At 44.9% G+C, this 24230-nt stretch overlaps 1 protein-coding gene across 1 annotated transcript in view; it reads right to left on the bottom strand.

Annotated features, from left to right (window-relative positions):
* PTPRT (protein tyrosine phosphatase receptor type T) overlaps nucleotides 1-24230 on the bottom strand; it is a 419404-nt gene that overhangs the window by 71948 nt on the left and 323226 nt on the right. Inside the window, exons 12-14 of the mRNA XM_054391936.1 lie at nucleotides 19907-20180; nucleotides 10048-10084; nucleotides 4942-4998 (exon numbers count right to left, since the gene is read on the bottom strand). Coding sequence (XP_054247911.1) covers nucleotides 4942-4998; nucleotides 10048-10084; nucleotides 19907-20180 — 368 coding nt within the window. The remainder of the gene's footprint in view (nucleotides 1-4941; nucleotides 4999-10047; nucleotides 10085-19906; nucleotides 20181-24230) is intronic.

Raw genomic sequence — 24230 nt, 5'->3', positions numbered from 1 at the left:
CTTTACCAGCATTCAGGCAGCTCTGACATCCTCTGAGCACAGAAGCCCATAAAGGCTGCTAAAACAGCCTTTTCCTACAAACACCTGTAAATCCACTTGGAAAGCTCTGCACTACTGTACTTGAGGAGCAACCTTCTTCCTTCTCAAAAACAATGTTTCTATACTGCTGACATTAGAAGGGAAATAAACCGCAACCATATTTTCTAGTGATTACTTCCACCACATTTCCTAGAATAAATTGTTCCTTGTAACTGAAGCTGGATCCTGGAATACTATGATATAGAACAGGCCAGCAGTGTTATTACTGTGTGTATTTCAGTGGCACCCAGAGCCCCTGCTAGGGCCAGGACCCCATTACCCATACTAACAAGAAGGAGGACAATTTTCTGCCCTAAGCTTCCTTTCTAAATAAGGAAGGCAGATGGCAGAAGACAGAGCCAGGGAAGTGAGGACTGTAGGTCCTTGGACTCCCTATCTGAGCACTACCTGCCAGACCAGGCTCCTGCTTTCTGAGACACATTTAGGTGCTGTCCAAGATGTACTTCCCCAGAAGCCTGACCAGTGGCATCAATCTGCCTTTCACAGCCATCACCCAACTCAACATTTTAGTCCTCTCCCACCAGCCTCATTTACTTTGCTTTCCCAAACCCCATCCCTGGAGATATTCAAGGTCAGGCTTGGCAAGGCTTTGAGCAACCTGATCTAGTGGAGGATGTCCCAGCTCACTACAAGGAGGTTGGACTAGCTGACCTTTGGAGGTCCCTTCCAACCCAAACCATTTTGTCATCTCTCCATGATGCCAGTGCATTCATGTATCATGAGGCAACAGAGGCAAACAGCTCAGCAAATCTGAAGGCAGGCTCCACTTTGGATATTTCTTTGTTGTAATTCAATAAAAAAATTAATTCCACTGACAGTATCACAACACACAACATCACCACCCCCTCCAGCTATTGGAGACTGCAAACAGTAGAGGCTTATGGCTACAATGAGACATTTCCTTGTCTTTAAAAAAAAAAAATATCAAAAAGAATGGAAGGAATGATGGGAACCAAAAGCTTTCAACCACAGTTCTGGAGAGGAAGACAGAGAAGATTTTTTTTTAATGAGGGATTATCAGGCATCCAGGTTGAATCTGTAGGAGGATGAGGGTAAACACACAGCAAGGAACCAAGATAAGCATTATTATACTGAATGAGAATTAAAAAATAGCACCAAGGGGATAATTGATTCTGGAGATTCCAGGCAAATCCACCACAAAGGCTCTGCTTTTCTCCTCCTGTTTTCCTTCCTCTCTCTCCAGAGCAGAGGCACTTCATTTGTGCTAAAGGCAGATAAATGACTCCCCCAGCATGAGAAAGGTTATTACACTGACTTGAAAGAAGAGTTCAAAGAGCAGCTGTTGTGATGCCTACAAGTGATGCAGTGGTTCAGAGGGTGACCTTGTGTTTCCACTTTAACTCTCCTCTTCTGCAGAGCTGTTTAGAAACTAGCTTGAAATTATTAAAATGGAAGACAAGTAAAATTCCCACTACCAGAAGTTTACATTTACAGATGTGACTGAGCTTTTCTATGGTCTTAAACAGACACAGTGAGATCAATCTTCTAACTGATAGAGGCAAATCTTCACAGCACATGACAATGCTCTGGATGGAGAGGGGACTCATCACACCCCATGAACAAAGGCTAATTAATCTTAGCACCAGCCAGTCCCCTCTAAGCAGTTACTCTGCTCTCATTATGCTTATCAATAAAAATCCACAGCCACACCAGCTGCAAAAGTTACAAAACCAGTGAGCCAAGGCCAAAGGTGGGCATGCAACAGCTACTGAGATAAGGCTACTCTTAGAGCCTGGCTGGTCAAAGGTCTTTCAAGCACCACAGAGGTCTACGAAATTATAGAATGGTTTGGCTTGGAAGGGACCTTTAAATCTCATCTAGACCAACCCCCAGCAGTCAGCAGGGATATCTCCACCTAGAGCAGATTGCTTAGAGCCCTAAACAACCTGACCTGGAATAGTTCCAGGGATGGGGCATCTATCACCTCTCTGGACAACATGGGCCAGTCTCTCACCACCCTCAGTGCAAAAAATGTCTTCTTTCTAGTCTGACTCTTTCAGCTTCAAACCATCACCCCTCATCCTGTCACAACAGGCCCTGCTAGGAAGATTGTCCTCACCTTTCTGATAGACCCAATATAGACCATGCCTGGTAAGCCTTGCCCCTGGAGCTGGGTGAGCAGCATGCAAAGCAGGACACTCACCACCTTCCAGTAAAAAGGGAGCCAGATGGGCAGGGCACTGGGGAGTCTGTGTGTGCACTCTGTGTGTGCTGCAGACAGTACTGGGAAACTTGCTGTGCTTTGCCAGGTTGAAGCAGCACTTTCAGACATGCCTTGAATGAAGATCTGCCTTCTCCTCTACAGTGCAACTAGCAAACAGTCTCTCTCACACCTACCTCTCTTGTGCCATTGTCACTTATCCTAAATGCTATCACATAGTGTTTTAAATGTCCAGGGCCTGGAAGAAACTGAGAAGCTAATGCATCAATAACAATCCTGGGTTTGAACATTGGATCATTGAAAAATCTATTTAAGGAAGCAGAGGCACGATGTTATTTGTGATAGCCTTGGGTTGTTATGCTTTTGGAAGGGTTATTTAAGGGTATTGACAATGGTAATGTTTATGAAGAACTTTTAAAGTGATGGACAGTGCCTGACCAGCAGCTGATACACCTTAGAAAGCATCTCCAGATATCAGGAAACAGAGAAGATTACCCAAATGAGGTGCTGTAAGTGTATGAAGGTGAGGAACATTTAACACTGCTGTCCTCTAAAACCTAATGGCCCTTCTCCTGCTCCTCCCCTTGTGCTGCTCCCTCCTCTGCCCCATCTCTCAAGCCCTGTGCAGACAGCTTCAAAGGACATTCAGACCATTCTTCCTGCCAAACACAGCACAGACCCAACAGCATCCTTTCACACCAGGCAGGTGCTGTAAGGGCACAACAAGCCTCCACAGCACCCCAGGAAAATCCATGCCTGGTTTGATTCCAGGAGGACTTGACTCACACAGTGATCATCAATTTTATTCTGTTCTGAAACGACCCAGTACACCCCAGCAGTGGATGCTCTGAATTGCAGAGGTGATATTTTCAGTCTACTCTACCCCAAATTTTACCTTAAACACTGTGCCTCCTCCCTTCCACTACTTAGAGCAATTGGTGAGCCCAACACAAGGGTCTGTGAGTGCAACAGAGCTCTAGGGTAGACAATGGCCTCTAGAAACTGGGCTGAGGTTATCAAACCCAGGCCACTTGTGACCTCATCCAGTTTTGCACTGGGGTCCTCACTAATTCAAAGTTAGTTCATTATCTCCCTGGGTTAAGGAAGCCCCTAAACTCAACATTTTAAATCCCTTTAGTTAAGTCTGTTATTAACAATTAATTATGGTGATACACAAACCTGTGCTAAAAAAAAAAAAAAATCAGAAGGCAGAGATTTGTTCAGGGGAAAAGGAAAGGGGAAAAAAAAAAAAACCAAACCCCAAGATTTTCATTCATTCAACTTAAAAAGTGTGATTGCAACACTGAAATAAATAGCACAAAACAGAATAAACCTGTCAAAGGAATAACAACCCAGTGTATCAAAAGATAAAATGCAACAGCAAACAGATTTGAAGTGGGATTAGATCTGTTTATAAAACACATTACCTGTCTGCAGAACTAGAATACATTTCAAAAAACAGCAGAGCTCTCGCAAAGGAATTTGAGGGAGCAAGACCTACTAAAGGAACAGTTTCCATATGCAGCAAACCTGTGTGTGAGCAGCTGGAATTTTTTTCCCCCTTTTCATGTACTACTGGGGTTTTCATGCAGTCTCCTCCCCCTGATTTCCCTGATCACCTTTCAGACCCAGGTTCATTTCAGAGGTTGCTGGATCACTAAGCACTCATCTCCCAGGAAGTTCCCTTTTTCAGTGCTGCAGCACTACAAAAAAGCAGGACCATTTCTTTCAATCTTAAAGGCATTTGAACTCCAGAGTAATCCTGGTACTTTTTTGCTCCTGTATCACTACAGCTGCCCTCATGTGTACTTAAAATAATTGTTGGGTGAGGAAGTCATAGCTCAGTGCGGGAACATAACCATGCAGCATGGGGAGAGGAGCATCGCTACAAAAAATTAATTCATCCCAAAACTGAGAAACTAATTTCCTTTGCCCTCCCTTTTGTCTTACACACAACTCTCACACCCCAATATGTTGTTCTATGCACATCAGGCTAAGGTAGATGAAACTCTTTCCACAAGCTGACAGGGTTTCCTCTCTATATTTAAATTCTGTGGAGTACTGGTCCCGTTGTTACACAAGGGAAGTTTGTGGCACAGACCTTCAAGTTCATTCTGGTGGAAACTGCAAAACCCTAGAGAAGTTCTGAACCTCCACATAGAGATCTGTGAATGGGTTACCCAGTGCTACTGAGGCTTGATTCTGCAATGGCTCTGGTTCCAGCAGAAGTTTCTATACAGAGGATGGGCAGAATCCAGTTTTTATTTTCCTGTCATTGTTTCCTCAACAACAGGACTCAGCTGTCTAAGAGCAAGTGTTAGCAATTAGCCCCAGAAAATGCCACAGCTATTTAAATTCAAATCTGCAAGGTCATCCCCATGCATGCTCAGGGAGATATTCAGCCTCTGCAGAGGGCCAGCAAGGGATTCATGGGGCTCTTCAGTCACACTCAGGTGCTGCTATGGAGATGGAAGTACTGTTTGGACCTCCAGACGACCCTCTGTACATGCACATCTTGTGCCCCCCACCCTCTTTACACTGTAGTTAGAATAACTGTAGGAGTATTTTCCCATGCAAACCACACATGAAACAAGAAGTCATGATGCTGCTCAGACTGCTGGAAGTTTGAACAGCTCTCCTTTTCCTGACCTGATAATCACCTGTGCTCAAGAGGCTGGGCGGGTTTCGCGTGGTCACCTGTTGCCTACCTATGACTGCTAAGAACAAGCAAAATCGTCCCCAGGCAGCATGCACAAGAAAAAAAAGAACACAAAAGGAAACAAATAAAAATGTACCTCAGAATGATTATTAAAGTTCCATTCTTTCATTTGCAAGAACTCACATTTTCAAGAAAGAAGAAATGAGTATCAGGAGATAAGGAAGCATTAATGAGCCCTCTGCCTTGGTTTCAATTGCGCTGTGAAATTAATTTACTGCGCTTTAAGAACACGAGAGCTAATCGCTCCTCTTGGTAAGAGAGGTTGCCATTTGCTCTAATAAAGTGTTGATACAAATGCATTGCTTCAAAACAGGGAGAACAAGTCAGTTAATTCAGAAAGAATGGGACAGATTCACAGAAAGCAAAATGGCAAAAGCAATAAACAAACTGGCTGAAGGCAAACGGCATGGCAGAGAGCTGGTAAATTGAGGTTTAATTAGAAAGTTGTTTTTAAAGAGTGTTTCATGCTAATGACATGCATCCAGCTGAGGAATGCTGTGAAAGGTGACATGGCTCCAGTAATCTAAAAGAGAGGAGTGGCCCAGGTGAGGAGAGAGGTTGTGGCTGGAAGTGGTGAGAAATCTGAGAGCAATGAATGTGAAAGCAAACACACAGGTAGATACGGAAGGGTTGTGGACTGAATACAGGATGGCAAAGTGTGAAATGGCTACAGAGACTGGACAAAGGCAGAGAGCTTTCTGATGGGCTGTCAAATGTCACTCAGCAAGGGCTGGTGATGAGTCCTTGCCACTGGCATCAGCCAGCTCTGACATTGAGCCACTGGATGGAGAGAAATGAGCCCAACAGATGTGCTTCCTCAGTTAGAATAACAAAATCACAGAATTGTTTCAGTTGGAAAAGACCTCTAAGATCACTGAGTCCAACCATCAACCTAAGATCACCAAGGCCATCAAACCATGTCCTGAAGTGCCTTATCCACAAGTTCTTGGATGCCTCCCAAGGATGGTGACTCCACCACCTCCTTGGGCAACCTATTCCAATGCCTGCCCAGTTGGGTAACTACTAGCTCTGCCTTGAAGGATGTGCTACTGGTGTCACAACCTTGTGCCCTGACACTCTGAACCTCCCCTCCCCTTAACATTTAATAAGCCAGTATGCAAAGATTTGAGAGCTCACTCTTTCTTCATCACAAGAATCAAGCTCATCCAAACCGGAGCAGCAGGCAGAATCCTACGACTAGGAGAGATGGAGCAGCTCCTGCAGGTACTCACATCAAAAGGAGACCATCTGAACAGTCTATTTCTTGCTAAAAAGGGAGGAGAGAAAACTGAGAAATCTCTAGAACTCTCTTTAATGGACTACAACACTTTGTAAAGGGTTGTCTGCTTTCATTTTCTTGGCTTTGAGGCAATGGGATGTACAAAGCAAACTGCCTCCCAGCCTGCTGAAGTAGCAGCAGTGGAACAGCCTCATGCGTCTCTCAAGTAATTAAAGCTCCTCTGCTTCTGAACAGGTGCCTTGCAGCAACACCCAAAATGTGTTAGGATCCCCCAGTAACACTCTGCCTAACACATTTTATTGCCTAATTACTCCCACACTCACATTTAGTGCCCTTGTTAACCCAGTACTTCAGGAGCAAACTTGCCTTGCTTAAACATGTCTCGATCCTAATCTTCCTGTCACTGGTGTAAATCAGAACTGATTTCACTACTGCTAATGGAGCTACTGCAGTGTCAAATGGCTGGGAATGGAAAAAATCAAGTCTATATCCCAAAAAGCACATTTAGTCTGGCACCAGCAGTGTGTATTTATTTTCCTGCGTCAAAACAAAATATGCTTTCTCTCTGGTACCAACTCAACACAGAGCTTTTAAGCTGTCAATGCTCAGATTAGCCACAACTCCAAAAAAAGTGTTGTGTTTTCTCTTTTTTCCCCCTGATTCTTATCAAAGACCCCACAGCAGTACCTTTGCTAGCAGCTCAGATGAGCTTGTTTGAGCCAGGCTACAGGTTTGCTCATTCTGTCCTCAGAAAGACAAGAATGCAAATAAAGGCAAGTACAGGGCAATGCCATTAAAGATAATCAATAATGAGCAGGCAGAAGACAGCACAGCCACAGCAGGTCATCTAGAACATCCCAGCTATCAGCCTGTGATCAGGTCACAATGGAACTACAGTTCTGTGAGTGTGAGCAGAGAGAAGGTAGGTGTGACATCCCCCTTCAGGCTGATGTGGAAATTCAGTCTCAGGACCTGTGTTAATTTGAAACTAGGGGAAAGCTCCAAACCATGGAACTGTATTGTTCAGCTCTTACTCAGCTGCTCGTACTTCATAGAATCATAGAATTATACCAGTCAGAAAAGACCTTTAAGATCATCGAGTCCAACCATCAACCTAAGACCACCATGCCCACACATTTCTTGAACACCTCCAGGGATGGTGACTCCACCACCTCCCTGGGCAGCCTGTTCCAATTCCTGACCACTCTTTCCACAAAGAAATTTTTCCTAAGCTCCAACCTAAACCTCCCCTGGCACAATTTCAGGCCATTTCCTCTCACACCTGATACTAGGGAGAAGAGACCAACCCCCACCTCAGCCCAGCCTCGTTTCAGGAATTTGTAAAGAACAATGAGGTCTTCCCTCAACCTTTTCTTTTTCAGTCTAAACAATCCCAGTTCCCTCATCTGCTCCTCATGAGACCTGTTCTCCAGACCCTTCAGCAGCCAAGTGTCAGCAGTGGACCACACTGTCACCTTATCAGGACTACACTTGTGATGCTACCTTGCTTCAGACAACACTGGACCTTTGAGGAGGTAAAACTGCAGATCAGTCAGCCACTGCTGCACATACTCCAGCATCCTTGCTAATGGTCAGGCACTGAGAAGTACAACTCTGTGATTCAGAGTGAGGACAAGAGAAAAACAGAAGGAAAGCCCCCAAAACTTTCCCAGATTTTCACACTCCCCATATAGAATTCTATCATCCACATAAGAGAACCATTTAGTCAGTGAGAACAGACACTAGAACTGACATCATTTCTTGACCTTTTCCATTCATTTCAATCAGGAAAAATCCTAAAGAATAAGATCACCAAAAACAGCTGGCTCTAGGTAGCCACAGGCTCTAGATAGCCTTTTATGTCTCTTATCAAATTAATATTGGTAAGAGAACCCTTTTCAAAGGGAGACAACATTCATCAACAACAGAATGAGGGTAGATTATTGACTCTTCCTGGTCAGTGAAAATTAAAGCAGTTTGTGGAAGCCAGCTCAAGGTCAAACACTTAGGTGACACTTTTCTGAAGTACCCATATCAGACACTGCAAATCAAGAAGTAACTCAACAACAGGAATTTGCAAGCTACATAGAGCTGGGATTTTTTTTTTCTTTGAATAGTCAACACAGCAAATATCTTTCCTACTGGAATGACAACATTTCTTCCACCAGCTTCAGAAAAAAGAACAGCTGAAGCACAAGAAAGTACAGGTTTCCAGAAATGAATGAATCCAGCTACTCTGGTCCCATAAGAGACCTCTAGTCATGCTCTGGGAAAAACCTAGGGAAACTCATTTCATCCATACTGGTCTTACCCAGCACTGCTCCCTCTCTTTCTGCCACCAGAAAGCCAAAATACAGTATTTGAAATGGTCACATCACTGACAGCTGGAAAAGCTGAGGTGGAAGGAGGGGAGGCTAGGACACAAGGAATGTTGGTAACCCAGAGAAATGAATTAAATAGAAATGTTACAAGGAACTTTGAAAAAGGGAAGCAACAAGAGGGCATGTGGAGCACATGTGGAAAGGGGAAAGGTGGAGAAATGGCTTGCAGTGGTGACACAACTGCTTCCAGCCCCACCAGTTTACCTATCAGGTCTCAGCAGCAAAACCAGCTGCAGAGATGGGAACTTCAAGCAGCACCTGCCATCCCAGTGCATGGCTTTCTCTACCAGACTGGGGGATGTCTTCATAAGAAGATGGAAAGTCTTTTTCTGCTCCTCAGCTATTGGCTGGGGTTTCTTTGAACCCTACATCTCCTCAGAATGTGCAGATGCAGAAGTGATCAAGAGAAAGCATCCAGCACTCATTAACTTCTGTTACTGCCACTAGACAGGAGTGAGAGGAACGGGGAAAATGGGCTGATGCCTCAAACTCATGGGTTCCTGCCAATTTTGTCTAACTCTCTAAAGACTCCACAGGCAGTAATGCAGTTATTTCACCTTACAGGAAAGCAGCAAGAGCACAGGATGGAAACCCTAAGTTGTAGAAATGGAGAGCTACCTGTAGCAGGGCCTATGGCAATTAAGCTATCATCTCCTTACAGCTCAGTTTGAGACTGCGACATGCGTTGAGGAAGTCTTTTTATAGCTACTCCTCTGGGTTACAAGCAAATTGGTTTCTGACACCTTTGCTGACAAAGTAGCTCCTGGGGTGATTTTGAAGTCCTTAGCAGAGTTGTTAAAAGCAGCTCTAAGCTCCAAGAAGTAACCCAGACACTGTCATCACTGGTCCCTCAAGAGCTACACTTCGTGAAGCAAACTGGGGATCAGACCACTGCATCTTAACAATACTTGTCTCAGGTTGGCTCAGTCTGGTTTATTTGACATATTAATTGGTCTAGTCTGAACCAACTGCAATAAAAATAAGGGAGGTGGTCTACTAGTTTGTTGAATTATAGCATGAAAATGATGTGATGTAAGGACTGAGCCCTGCTGTGGTCAAAGTTAGGCTTACATAACATAAGACCTCCTCTTCTTTCCCTACTTTATCCAGTTGCAGAGAGCATGAATTTAAGGGGAAGTTAATGCTGCATTTTCAGTGATGTTCTGATGATAGTCCTCAAGGACAGGAAAGTTGTCAACAGAACAAGGGAAAGAAGGAACCACGGAGACAGATACCCCATCTCAAAAAAATAACAGAGTCCCCACGTATTGTGGAGTGGTTCTGGAAATTGTTGTTCTTGCCTTTGTAATATTCCTTTAAAAAGGTAAAAAAGAGGCTTGTTTTTTGGACTGTAACCAAGTTGTGTCACCACTGCAGCTTTTACCTTATGGGCATTGTGCTTTGTAGGAAAAAGAGACCCACGTACCTTTCGTCGCCAGCCGGACACAGTTGATTTTTGTTTCCTGAAAAATAGAAGGCAAAAAAAAAAAAAGAAAGAAAAGAAAAAAAAACACCATAAAGGAAAACATCAAGGTGTGTAATTTGTCTGTCTGCAATAAACACACAGTCCTTTAAAAAGGTATGAAAGCAGATGAGCATTTTTCTTACACTTCACCCCTGAAAACACCGGCGGCAGCAGTTTTAGTTGCGTAAACCACTCTGTACTAATGGACTTGCCTACAGCTGCTGCTCTAACTGTTGAGAAGCTAAGAATGACAAGATGTTTTTCCACACTCAGTGTGAGTGATGGGTCCCATGGAACTGCCTTATTAACTAATAGAATTTACCAGTGAAGTGACCTGCTCTGCAACAGGCAGCAAGCCCTGGGTCAGAAGCACGCACAACTCCACAGCTCGTTTTCATGTACCGTTATGGCAAATTTTGCAAATTGGGTATTTATTTAAACACATGGCAAACAGTCATTGGAATGTTTCAGCTCCCTGCTCTGTCTGGGAAGCAAACCAGCAGGCTGTACAGCTGGCTCTGCCAAACCAGCTTTTCAGACACAACTCACATCAGCGCTTCGCTCATTGCAGAGCTGGGCTAAAACCCAACGCTTTTGTTCGGTCCACCTCGGAGCCTGCAGATCTGCACAAACAGCAGCTTGGATCCCAACAGCAATGTTGTATTTGGCTTAACTAATAACTCAAACCTTCTGAAGCCTCCTCTGCTGAAAACACAGCCTTTCTGGTGTCCCCAGGTCTTCGTTCTACAGCCCATATTTGGCATGGGTTGCTTCTGGCCAGGGCACAACTGCTGTCCAAACCTTAAGGTGTTGCGCTTTGGTTCCAAAGCTGACTTTGTCAGGCAGTAATCTGCTGCAGGGTTTTGGTGGCACTTTGTCTTTACAGACTCTCATGCATGTCTCAGGTGTACAGAATACTGCATAAATTACTGTCTGTGACAATGCCACATTAATATGGATGCTGCCTGTGCTCTGTGAACAACAGCCTAGCAAATGCACCACCGAGAATCCCATTCCAGCCTCAAATAGCAAGAGGAACACTGTGAAAGTCTGGATTTGGAGAACATCTCTTCCACCTGTGACAGACCTTCCTTGGCCTAAGCAGAAACACACCACCCCATCGTGCCTTTCTCCTCAGGCTGTCCCACGGGAGGTGTAGGTTGGACACGAAGAACAATTTCTTTGCCAAAAGGGGTGCCAAGCCCTGGCAAAGGCTGCTCAGGGTAGCTGTGAAGTCCCTATCCCTGGAGGGATTGAAAAGCTGTGTAGATGTGGTGCTGAGGGACCTGGTTTGGTAGTGATCTGGCAGTGCTGGGTTGACAGTTGGACTTGATGGTCTGAAAGGTCTTTTCCGACCAAAATGATTCTATGATTCCTCACTGCTGCACATAGGAAGGGGACAGCTACAGGATCCACACTGGGAAACAAAGTGATTCCCTTGGGTCCCTTTCTGTGCATGCCTCAAGACACCAGTCAGCCACACTCTCTGGATATAAGCAAGTCTGTGTGTAGTCTAGAAACAGAGAGATACTCATCAGGAGGGCAAACTGTCTCTCTGACTTTGCCTTCAAATTCTCTTAAGGAACTCTTGGATCACCAAGGGCACATCATGTCTATGGAGGACATCCACACCCAGCTATGCAGATCCTCAAGGGGGACTGAAGCTCTGTTTATCCCAGTAAATCAGAGGCATCTCTCTTTGGTGCACTCACTCCTCTCTGTCAAAATTTATCTGCCTTACACAACCTTACAACCATCAGCACCACAAAGCCAATGCAGTTGTACAGCAGAGCTCCCCATTCATCTCTGCCCTGTGCATAATCAGTTCCAATTGCAGCTACTCTGGAAATCCAAAATCTTTATTGCTAGTGATGATATATGAAGCAGGAACAACCCAGCTTTATTTTCAGAGCACAGCCCCAGCACATAATGCTGGGAACTGTAAGACAGAACCTGATGTAGTTTACGACAAGGTGACCTGGAAAACCAGGATGGAAAATAAAATACAAACTGTCAAGACAGCACTTTTGCAGCCTGGAAGGAGGTGGCCACTTGCTCACATTTTGTTGAGAAACATTTTCTTGTGTATTTGTTGCCCTCTGCTAGCTTCAAAGTGTAACAACAACAAAAAAAAAAATCTGGAGAAATTACTCAACAAAGAGAAAAGAGGAGGTGAGAAAAGAAAACCTGAGCTCTTGTTACTGATGCTGTAACTGATCTCATTTGAGCATGTGCACATTCCAGCACATTCCCCTCCCACGGGGTAATTGGAGAAGACAGGGTGCAGAGCATTCTGTTAGCATCCACGTTTACTAATTGCTGCATTTAGCACAGACAGTCATAGTTATTAGAAGCCCATGATCTGGCACTGCCAAAAGCAAGGGCAATCAATCACTGGAGGAGCAAGACAGCTGGACTTCAGAACTTCAACTTGCATCTTCTGAGAAGCCAAACATAAAAGAAACCTGCACAGGCAGCAGGCACCCAGATACTAAGGATGCTAAAGTCTAAAGACTTGAACTTAGTCCATATTCCATGATTAGGGCTGATTATTCCATGGATTTCCATCAGTCACCTCATTGATCAACCCACTGCTCATCAATTTGGTGTCTCATTGAATGAGATCTCTTTAAATGACCTCTATTTTTTTTTTTTGGATGCTGGGAATTGTGAGGTCAAATAGCTGTGAGGTTGTATGAACATTTCAACCAAGAAAAACAATAACTAGACTTTTTTTTCCCTCCAAAACCCAGTAAAGCCATTTTCTCACATCTGCTTTCTCAAAAAATATTACTTTTGATTCAGTCAAGGTGCTTTCTGAAGTAAGATCCTTCTCTTTAGCCAATAGGATAGCAGGAATAGACAGCATAGGTAGTTCTCAGTTATTCATCCAGATGGCTTAGAGCAATCACAAGAAAAATAACAAAATAAAGAGACAACTCAGAAAGTGTTAGAAAACCAAACAAAAGTAATTTCCACAAATTCTAGTTTCTGTGATGTTTCTGAACGTTCTTTCACATGCTGTGACACCTAACTCCCGTCTTATGGTCACAGAATCACAGAGTCCTTCTGGTTGGTAGAGACCTTTAAGATCATAGAGTAAAACTGCCAGGTCACCACTAAGCCATGTCCCTCAGCACATCTCCACAGCTGGGTAGGTGGCTGCTGGGATGGTGGCTCCACCACTGCCCTGGGAAGCCTGTGTCAGAGCTTGACAACACTTTCAGTGAAGAAGTTTTTCCTTTTGTCCTCACTAAATCTCCCCTGGTGCAACTCTTTCCTATCACTTGTTCCTTGGAAGAACAGATCAACCTCGTGGAAGATTTTCAAGGCTTTAGGTGTGCACGAGAGCTTTAATGATGACCCAGACCCTCTTCAGCATAAGATATCTGTTTAGTTTTACAGCTGAAGTCACAGGAATAAGTTCATCTCAGGGACCAGCAGTGCTACCTGCTTCAGCTCTGTATCACTGCCAGGTTAAGGCAAACATCCAAACACTACCAGAACAATGTGGGCATATTTTAACCAAACCCCTGGAATAGGAAAACACACAGAATCACAGAATCAACAAGGTTGGAAAAGACCTCAAGGATCATCAAAGTCCAACCTGTCACCCAAGACCTCATGCACCACATGAATGTGTCCTTCAGCTCTTGATCCAACCTTCACTTTCCAACACACTTTCATATCCAGAGAGCTTGCTGCCTCTTAAGCCCATCTGCATGCTTACTAGAACGCATTTACATGAGTCTGTCTGCTGGAGCTTCCTTCCACATGAATAAAACATGATCATGGTGTTTCCTCACTCAATGCTGAGCCCTGGCTGAATTTTGAAGCTGCTCTACCATGGCCATATATCATATGAGGACTGTGTTTGAGAGAGCTGGCAGACTCTTCTGGAGGGAAGGACCTTCATTTGGAATCAGCTGGAGACTCTCTGAAGAGGACAGTGTGCTGAGGAGCTGGGTCCACCCTGCCTGCCAACACACCCGACTTGAACCCACACCCCCTGAGCCTGGTTTAGCACCCCTCAGAATCTTCAGCCTGGTTTGAAACCTTCTTTTAATAGAGCTTGTTTGTTTCTCCTTTTTGAGGCAAAGGAGCTGATGCTGTCTACTCATCACTTGGATTTCTAAACACACATTTCACTGCAGTACACTGGATGAGAACCAGAGATGTTCTGCCTCTGTCTTTTCTCTGTTTGGATGGGAACAATTTTCCTTAGAAGAGGGCTCTGAGGGCAGCAGGACATATGCTCATGTGACAGCTGCATCTTCACAACCTAAAGGGGCAAGGGATTTTTTTTCTTTTCCTTTTCTTATAACATGACAGCTCACTGTTTACAGACTACAAACAACAACAAAAGAAGTGGAGCTTTTTCATCCATCTGTTTTCACATGCACAATTTCTTCTTGCCTTTACTAGTGTTTTGACTTTACATCAGTTAAAGTGTTCTTGCCTTGCCTGAACAGCCACCTGCCTACACCATTGAGACCTCCTGTCCTCAGATACACCATTTGTGGTTGCCCTTCAGGTCCACATAGTCTAGCCCAAGATCACAGAATCACAAAACGGTGTTGGTTGCAAGGGACATCTAGACATTATCTAGTCCAACCCTCCTGCTAAAGCAGGGGCACCCACAGCAGCTTGCCCAGGATCACAACATCCAGGTGGGTTTGGAATCTCTCCAGAGAAGGAGACTCCACAACCTCTCTGGGCAGCCTGCCCCAGGGTTCTGACACCCTCACAACAAAGTTTTCCTTCACAATCAGATGGAACCTCTTGGTTTGTGCCTGTTACCCCTTATCCTGTCACCAGGCACCACTGAAAAGAGTCTGGCCCCATCCTTTTAGAATCATAGAATCAAGAAGGTTGGAAGAGACCTCAAGGATCATCGAGTCCAACCTGTCACCCTACACCTCATGCCTATCTAAACCATGGCACCAAGTGCCACGTCCAATCCCCTCTTGAACACCTCCAGGGGTGGTGACTCCACCACCTCCCTGGGCAGCACATTCCAATGGCCAACCACTCTCTCTGTGAAGAACTTTCTCCTCACCTCCAGCCTAAACCTCCCCTGGTGCAGCTTGAGACTGTGTCCTCTTGTTCTGGTGCTGGTTGCCTGGGAGAAGAGACCAACCCCCACCTGGCTACAACCTCCCTTCAGCTAGTTGTAGACAGCAATAGAATTTTGTCTCCCTCCATTTACCTCTCGCTGAGCATTGCTCAGATCCCTTCTGGGGCTGCTCATCTCCAGGCTAGACAGCCCCAGGGCTCTCAGCCTTTGCTCCTCACAGAGATGCTCCAGGTCCCTCAGCATCTTTGTAGCCTCTGCTGGACTCTTGTCAGTATTTCTCTGTCTCTTTTGAACTGGGAAGCCCAGAATCGATCCCAGTAATCCAGATGTGGCCTCACTATGGCAGAGCAAAGGGGAAGGTGAATGTCCCTCAGCCCATTGGGTCATGCTCTTCTTGATGCACTGGATGTGCAAACAGGGGCTAACAAACAGCCAAGTGCTTCCACAGATGATTTCTTTCTGACCCAGCATCTCCAACATGAGATTACAAAGGAGTAGACATAAGTGAACAGAACTGTACACCCAAAATCCTACTGAACACAGAGCTCCTCAAAGCTGTTTAGTAGTTCACAGAAGCAATGCAGGCAGCCTCAGTGCCACTTCATTTTTCAGAACATGGCTTGTGCTGAAGTGCCTCACTGTTTTTTTCATGGGCCATATCCACAGGGATGAATGCCACCTCTCTGCTGGCAGCTCTATTCATACCTCCAAAATGTTCCAGAAGAAGAATGTTGTGTACTGTGAGTAGACCTGTCAGCATCTAAAAATCCAGCTTGAAGTCCCCTGATAATAATGAACTGCCCGGTTGTGCATGTAGTACAAGTCATTAGAGAGGAAAAAAAAATCAATAAAAATCTCTGTAGAGTCTATCATTCCCTCAAAAAGAATATTCTCATTGATTCCCATGGTGCTGCTTTTCACAGTTCTGGCCTGAAAACATCATTCACCTGTTGGAGCACCAGGCTGCAGGAGCAGCTGGCAGCATCCCCCAGCATCTCCACCTGCCTTACAAAGGCTCCTGCCTCATCTCCCATTTAGAGGAGAAGTGGCCAAGAGTTACTGATTGCCAGTGTGCAGTTACAGATTTCATTTTAGCTCAGTGAGGTAAAGTGCAACTCCAGGAAGGATTTTTGGGAAGCTCTGGTTTCTGAACTGCTCGAAAATTCAGGATTCAGGCAGGTTTCACACTGCAGCCAAAGATTTCTCTGCATTTCACTTTGTTGCTGGATCACGAACCAGAGACTGTCACCTACAACAACCCAGATAATAAAACCTGCAACATCTAACTCTGATTATTAAGTCAGGATAAGAGGGTAAGGCAACTGTGTTGCCCCCCTGGCTTCACCTTTCAGAGGGACAAATGCTGCAAGGGTTTCTCTTTTAAAGGGGCTGAGCTGAGGAAGGTTTTGCAGACAAGGAAAACTTCATGCTCTATCATGCAGCCATCTGTGGCAGGTGGCACCAGGACAACCACCAAACATCCATTAACTACCTGGATGGCTGTGACAAGGTGTGTGGGGATCCTGCCAGAGCAGAGCCAAGCCAGTTGCCCATTCCTCTTCCCATGTCACTTCTTGTGCTAGCTCCTTCTAACAATTAAACAGTAACTAACTTCTCACCCTCACAGCTACAGAGCCTACAGCTTCTCTTTCCTTTTTCTTCCCCTACCCCACCTTCTTGCTTCCAATTTTGACACACTTCAGCTCAGCATCTGGCTTTAACCAGCCCCTAGGAGAGGAATTCACACTCCTGGGAAGCGTTTTGTCTAACAAAGCTGAACACTGCTCTGTTTCACACATGTTCTCTTTAGAGCCCTGTCTGGAAGCAACACCAGGGTGACCAAACTTGATGTAAGCGACCCAGGCAAAGAACTCAGCGGGCGCCAGGGATTCATTCAAACTCCCAAACAACAAGCACCCTGCTGCACAAAGGCAGGCAGAAAGCTCCGATCTGATTTCGCAGCAATCTGCCACTCTTGTTTTGCATCCAGCTGTTAATTACGTTCCTTTCACTGTAACAATCACGGCTAATGGCTGCAGAGCCGACGAGAACACCAAATAAGCACCAAGCCTCCACGTACAGAGGGGTTGAAACAATGCAGAGCTCCTACAGCACTTCTCCCTCCGCCTAATCAAGCTTTTTGACCAAACACAGAATGTTTCTTCAAATCAAGCTCTCCCCAGAGTCCTGCATTTCCAAAGGAAGATGTTCTGGTTCACTGCACCAAGGTTTCTCTTTGCAGGTTCCAGGTGTGGAGAGAAGTTTCATCGTTCCACAACTGTCAGTGATTAATGAAACCATAGAGAATCCTAATTAAAAAAATGAGTGGCAATGTTCTGTTAAGTTTTCCAGCTGCAAGGGAACATAAGGCTGTATTTTAAGAGAGCTAAACTGCTGTCTCAGATTTGCTGCAGAGGTTCAACATTATCAGAAATTCCACATTGAAGCCATAAGTATTAGCAGGCTTTATGAAGACCAGCCAGAGCTGCTAGGCTTAGAGACAGAAGTGAACCCCCTGAACACAAACTAGACCTGTGAACAGTTCTGGGAATGGAACACAATCTACCTTTACAGACTCAAAGGACTGGATGCAAATCAGACATGAATGTCTGAAATGTGGGGTGTAAAGATTTGATCAAGAAACTAAAAGTATGACACAGTACTCCACTGAAGATCCATAGTAAACATTTGGACATTTCCTCTATATTTTTCCCAGAGTACTGCACTTTCAGGATTTAAGCAAATACTGCACCAGGTCTTCTGAGGAGTGGTTGAAGGAACTGGGGTTGTTTAGCCTGGAGAAAAGGAGGCTTAAGAGAGACCTTCTGGCTCTCTACAACTCTGTGAATGGAGGCTGGAGTCAGGTGGAGATCAGTTGCTTCTACCTAGTAACAAGTGATAGGACAGGAGGAAATTGCATCAGGTTGCACCAGAGGAGGTTTAGGTTGGCCATAACAAGAAACTTCTTGACTGAAAAGGTTTTCAAATGCTGGCACAGGCTGCCCAGGGAGGTGTTTCAATCCCCATCCCTGAAGGTTTTTTAAAGTGGCAGATGTGGTGCTGAGGGACTTGAGTTAGCAGCAGAGTTAGCAGCGTTAAAGAACGGTTGGTCTCGATCTCAGAGGTATTTTTCAACTAAACTCTATGATTCTATGATCCTTTTCTGAGTCCTCATCACCTCCTACATAGAGTGTGATGCAACTTGCCAGCTACAGAGATCCAGAAGCCCCACATCATGCTGTGTCAATCCCACCTGCCACAGGAAGCCTGAATTTCCATTCATAGAACCCATTTCTGGCATATTACATTGTACTTAAGCAAATAAAACTTCTTCCTCCCTGGGGATCCATTCACTAGCAATTAACTATCACACAAGGGGGAACTAACTAGACACAGAGAGCCATATACATCTATTTCACAATTTCCTTTATCAAGGCAAATCCAAACTGGAATTAATTGAGCAGCCGTGGAAGGAAGCTATCGACTAGGAAGGAAACCAAGGTGACAAAACAGCACAGTAGTGAAGAGATTTGTGCTTGCCAGCCATGCAGCAGTAAGTCTGCAGGTGAATGGTGAGAAATGAAGGTAGTAAAGCACCAAGATATGTTGTGAACATTGATTGGCCTTGCCAGCCTGGTAAAGAGTGCTCAGTGCTCTGACGTGTGGCCCTGGTTTGGGTATAAAAGTGCACTTTGTCTGCACTAATCCCAAGTGCAGACCAAAGCTTACACCACTCACCTTTGATTGATTTTCTAATTTTCCTCCTTCAGTGGTGAAGCCTTAGAGAATTTGTCTTTTGTACAGTTATATTCATGAAGGCAGTGGCAAACATGCTGATAATGGACTTGGCCATGTCATGTTAAAGCTCTGAGAGTCTTCATGAGGCTGGAGTGTCAAATTGTGTCATGCTATGTGATAATGAAAAGCAGCTAGAGAAGTCAAAGGGGAGGAAGTTAAATGACTGTTTAGACTGGATCTGACCTGTACCTTGTTAGAAGAGAGGGTCACAAACTATCCTAGGCTGGAATAGAAGAATTGAAGAGAGAAAAGAGAGCTTCCCTTTTCCTGCCACAGACCTCTTAGAGCATTTTCTGTGTATCATTTGAATCTGGGAACAGGGCAGTCTGTTTCCTGTGCAATCTCCATTTTAAACTTCCTATCAGAGTAAGTACATGCAAAAATATAGTCCCAGGTACTAAAAAGACATAAGACAGACTTGCACCTAGTCCCCCCTGCAGCATGATTTACCCAAGCTGAAACTCCCAGCCGTAAGTACAACACTATGAAGTGATAAAATGTAAGCTCCAAGGTAATCCAACTTCATAGCTTTTGATAGTTCTCATCTCATAACTTCTCCAAAATCATGAGCACTGTGAGCTGGAGACTTTGAAGATATCTGCAGTTCTCTCTTTCAAAAGCACAATAGCCCTTACTCTGAGTCAGGCATATGCAAGGGAAAAACACATCATCTAGATGCCAAGCAATTCATTCTTGAATCACAGTTTAACATGTGCTGTTACAGAGGCTGGCTTCCCAACAGGTTTCTCACTGGGTCTAAGCATCAGAGAGAGACTTCAATGGAAGACAAGTAATGGCTTGTCTAATTTTCATCAAATGTCTGTAGGAAGGTAATGATAAGGAGGAGTTTAACTGGCATCCAGTGGAGAAAGAAAGGGAAAGGTAAGGAGGACAGACAAGAAATGGTCATATGTACAAGTCCAGCTCCATTTTCTCTGCACTTACTCCGTTTGCCTTGCTAAGAGCCTGGAAGTATATGCTGTAGCTTTTCAGGGGAGACAGGGGAGCATTCCAGTAGCCATTGTAGGTTTTGTTGTCGCCCACTGTGAATGGCTGTGTGACAGGCAGGTTGATAGGCTTCAGCTCAGCTGCAAAGTAGTGTGGGGAGTCGAGACTGGAAGCATTCTTGTAGCTCACTGGGACAGAGAAGCATTCAATGATGTCTGCAGCTCTCCGTGCTTTCTGCAGCTTCTCCTCCTTGACAACAAGTTGATAGACACTAGGAGGGAGAGAGGAAGGCAAGATTAGGACCCTGAGAGCCTTCAGTACCAGGCATGTTTCCACTAAAAACAAAGGAAAAGAGTAAGGAACACACAGCTGGGGCACCACAGCAAACAGGTTTTGGCACACCAGTAGCAGTGGTCAATGGAAGTTACTGTGTGGGTAAGATGCTGATCACTTGCTATTGATTTAATCAAGATGCAGCTTGGTGAAAGTCAGAACCGGTTTCAGTCATGTCACTCTTTGGGAAAAGGAGTAATTAATAAAAAATCCAGCCTGTAATGAATTTTTAATGCCCTGAGTGTTAGAAAGCAGATGCTGTCTTCTTCAGCCACCAAGCTGAAACATGAACTGCATGCTTGGGCCAAGTGGCCCCTGCAGCAGTGTGTTAGCAGGTGGCAACGGTGTCAGATCCCTTTGGAAACCTTTTCAGAGTGCAAGAACCAGTTTGGATCAAAAAGATTCTCACATCTTCTAAGAACCTAACTTTTTTTGGCCCTCCCTCACATCTCTTTTTGGGACACATCCTGGGATGTAGAGTTCTCTAGCACAAATTCCCACTGGCAAGTCTCCTCCTACCTTCCCTCACTAAAAGGCTGTCCTGTATACTGAGCAGGTGGCTTTATAGCTCTCCCAACTCACTTTTGTTTGAGGGAACAGCAACAAACTCTTTGCATTCTCTCCAGCCCTATGAAATGCTAATCCTTTTCGATCCCTGCTAAGCTTTTGGCCTCTGTGATAGGCAATAGCAATCTTGTTATTTCTAGCTTACTATTTCAGGCACAGAGAGGTTGCAAAGCATTCAAATGCACTCTACTTAGTTATTTTTCCCTCAGGCAGTTAACAAAGCCCTCAAGTTCAATGCTGCTACAGCCGAGGTAGGTTTACTGTCTGCTTAACACCACTCACCCATCTGACAAAGGAAGATAGGCTGCAGTCATTTTGCTGTTTGCCAGGACGGTCACAAGTGCTGCCCTCCCCCGTCTGCCTGAGCCTGCTCCTTTGTTTGGTGAGACAGGGGAGATCGATTAAAAGATTGGGAAGGGCCAGCAGTGGATCAGGCTCACTGCTGCAGGAAGATTGGTCTGAAGAATTTCTAGCATGGCAATAGCTCATCAGTGCTCCTGAGGGAAGCAAAGGTCTGGCACCTTCAACAAGCAGGAATGAAATAAAATCCAGCTCCTGCTTCTGAATTAACTCTTGTGGCAGGTCGACAGGTACCAGGCACGCTCACTGCTAACCACGAGGTGCTGAGTGAAGCTCATTTGGTTCCCACTGGTAGACACAAACCCAACTGATATGTATGAGTATGAGCAATGTATGAATTACTCAGTACAGAAGCTGTCCTTATGCAGGCTGCTACCAGTGTTTGCTAATGCAGCAGGAGCACCCACAGGACACATGGACTGCAGCCTTCAATATTCTCCTGTCAGCATTTTGGAAACTTTCACAGGATCACAGGATGTCAGGGGTTGAAAGGGACCCAAATAGGTCATCAAGTCCAACCCTCCTGCTAGAGCAGGACCATTCAATCTAGCTCAGGTCACAGAGGAACACATCCAGATGGGCCTTGAAAGGCTCCAGAAAAGGAGACTCCACAACCTCTCTGGGGAGCCTGTTCCAGTGGTCTGTGAGCCTTGTGTTGAGGGGGAACCTCCTGTGCTGCAGCTTACATCCGTTGCTCCTGGAGGCTTTAATAAAATATTTCAGACCTTCTCTGACATTAGTCTTGTGATTTTTTTAAAAAGGTAAGATCCTGGCCCAGGTTGCCCAGAGAGGTGACAGATGCCCCATCCCTGGAACCATTCCAGGTCAGGTTGGATGGGACTCTGAGCAACCTCATCTAGTTGAGGATGTCTCTGCTGACTGCAGGGGGTTTGGAACAGATGGCTGTTAAAGGTCCCTTCCAACGTGAACCAGTTCCTGATTCCCAGCAACATTGCAGCTGCTGTCACTGAGGATGTAGTGGGAGCTCTCAGCAAACGCCTGTTCAACATAAACCCTCTCCTCAGCTTAGCAATGGGAACTTTTAGTTTGCCATTTTAGACATTGTTTACTTACAGACTATTTGCAGATTCTTCTTCTGACCCTTCTCTCTGACCATAATGATCCACACTCCTGGGAAAGTTTGTAATTTTGTCAGCAATGTGTAAAATTGTAGCTGACATTTTAAGGGGCATTTGCCATGTGCCTTTTGAGCTATAAATGCTTGGTTTCTATTTTATCCAGCCCTAAACACTGGTGTTTTCTGGTTATGTACAAGTATGCATCAACCAACACAGAGGCCAAGGGTTTGTTTCCTTGACAAACAATTCTTCTGGGTCTCACCTTCTGGTATTTTGATCCCAAGCAACTTGACTTCTCTAGATCCTCCAGAAGTGCAGGACTCACAAGTCACCCCTAGCTAGGTCATAGACTGCTGAAGCCTTTCTTCCTTCTTTGCTGTCACATCTTTGTGTTTTAGGTTATGATCTTTTCCTCATGTTTTGCTCTTGCCTTGGAGCTTCCTGAGTGCCTCAGGGCATTTCTTCTCTGCATCAACCAAGGAAGTGCTGCAAGGCACATCAAGAGCTTCCACACCTGCTCCTATCAGTGTTAAAATGATCTCATAACCCTTTGCCTTTTCACTGAAGCAAAAACCCAACACTCCTACATCCCAGGAGAACCAGAGTGGGAATTCTGAGTAGCAAGCATGCAAACCCCCACCCTAAAGTTTGTCCAAACCATCTGCATTACTACAACAATTCTCAAAAGAGTAAAAGTAATTCAGCTCTGATCAGGAGGTGGTAACTTTTCCTGGTACCTTATGACCCCTAAGACTGCAGCAGTTAGGCAATAACCCCAAATAAACTCAAGTGAGCAGGATCTGCCCTTTTGACCTCCAAAAGCACTTCAGCTGCAATCACAGCTCTGTGTTGGTGCTCAGAAGGGTCAACCATTTGCCACTGGTTACAACCAACACTTTTGTAACACAAAACAAGCAGGGGAAAGGAACAGTAGTTTTCCAAAGTAAGCAATGGAAACAAGGAGGAAATATCCAAGCTATTCTTCTAGCTCTCATTCTGGCTACCAGGTAGGCAAGTAACATAGATTTTCTGGGGCTCTCCCTGTCTCCAGCTTCAAAGGCACTGCTTCCAGCCATCACCAGCAAACAGCACCTTCATAGCAGGAATCAATACATCACCCACAAATGCCCAGCTGGACAAAAGAAACATTCAGTGTCTTACATCAAAATTGTATTGCAAGAAACAACAAAAGCAGAGCATTAAAACTCCCAACACTATGCAACAACTTCAGTCCCAATAAACTGAGAGCTGCTACAGTAAAACCACACTGCAATTTTTAATATTCAGCCACACTTGCAGACACTGCAAACAAATCCACACATGTGCATGCTGCAGGACAGCAGAAGCAGGGTTCTGGCATTCCTGCTGCTAAGCTGCTCCACCCCACCTCATCACAGCTAAGTGACATTGCTGCTCCCATAAAGGGCAGGGAAAGACAAGTTTTCAACCATCCATAACCTCTGCTCTGCAGAGAGCCCTCTAGGGATCCTTACAAATCTGTGCCACCAACCAAATGCCTGCCTTCCCAGAAGGCTGGAGACCTGACTGTTGTCACTTGTGGGAGAAAAGGAGGCCAGAGCTGGGCTCCTTGATAAATTGTACAGGTCTCAGATAAATCCACATTACTTTAATAGAAGCTTTTGAAAGTTTTGGACAGCTCCATTCTAAATCCCTGATAAAAGCATCTGCCATAATGGCTGCACAGCACAAATGTTGTCCACAGAAGAAGAAAATGTGCTCTTATCATCATCTACAAGGTAATCTTTTAAATGATGAGTTCTCCATTCAGTGTGGAAGCACAAGAGTGGTTAATCAATGTTCCAAATCACAGCCCATTTCTGGGTGTCCAAGATCTCTCTGAGTGCTGCTCGATTTCTCCTTCCCCTCCTCTTGGTTTCATTGAGCTGCTTGCAGCACAATTTAAGGATGGATGGAGGAAGCACCTTGTCCACCAACCTAGCCACATGTCTAGACCAGACTCA

This window comes from Indicator indicator, chromosome 24 (genome assembly GCF_027791375.1).
Source record: "Indicator indicator isolate 239-I01 chromosome 24, UM_Iind_1.1, whole genome shotgun sequence".
Classification (NCBI taxonomy): Eukaryota; Metazoa; Chordata; class Aves; order Piciformes; family Indicatoridae; genus Indicator; species Indicator indicator.
This window is presented reverse-complemented; position numbering and strand designations above follow the sequence as displayed.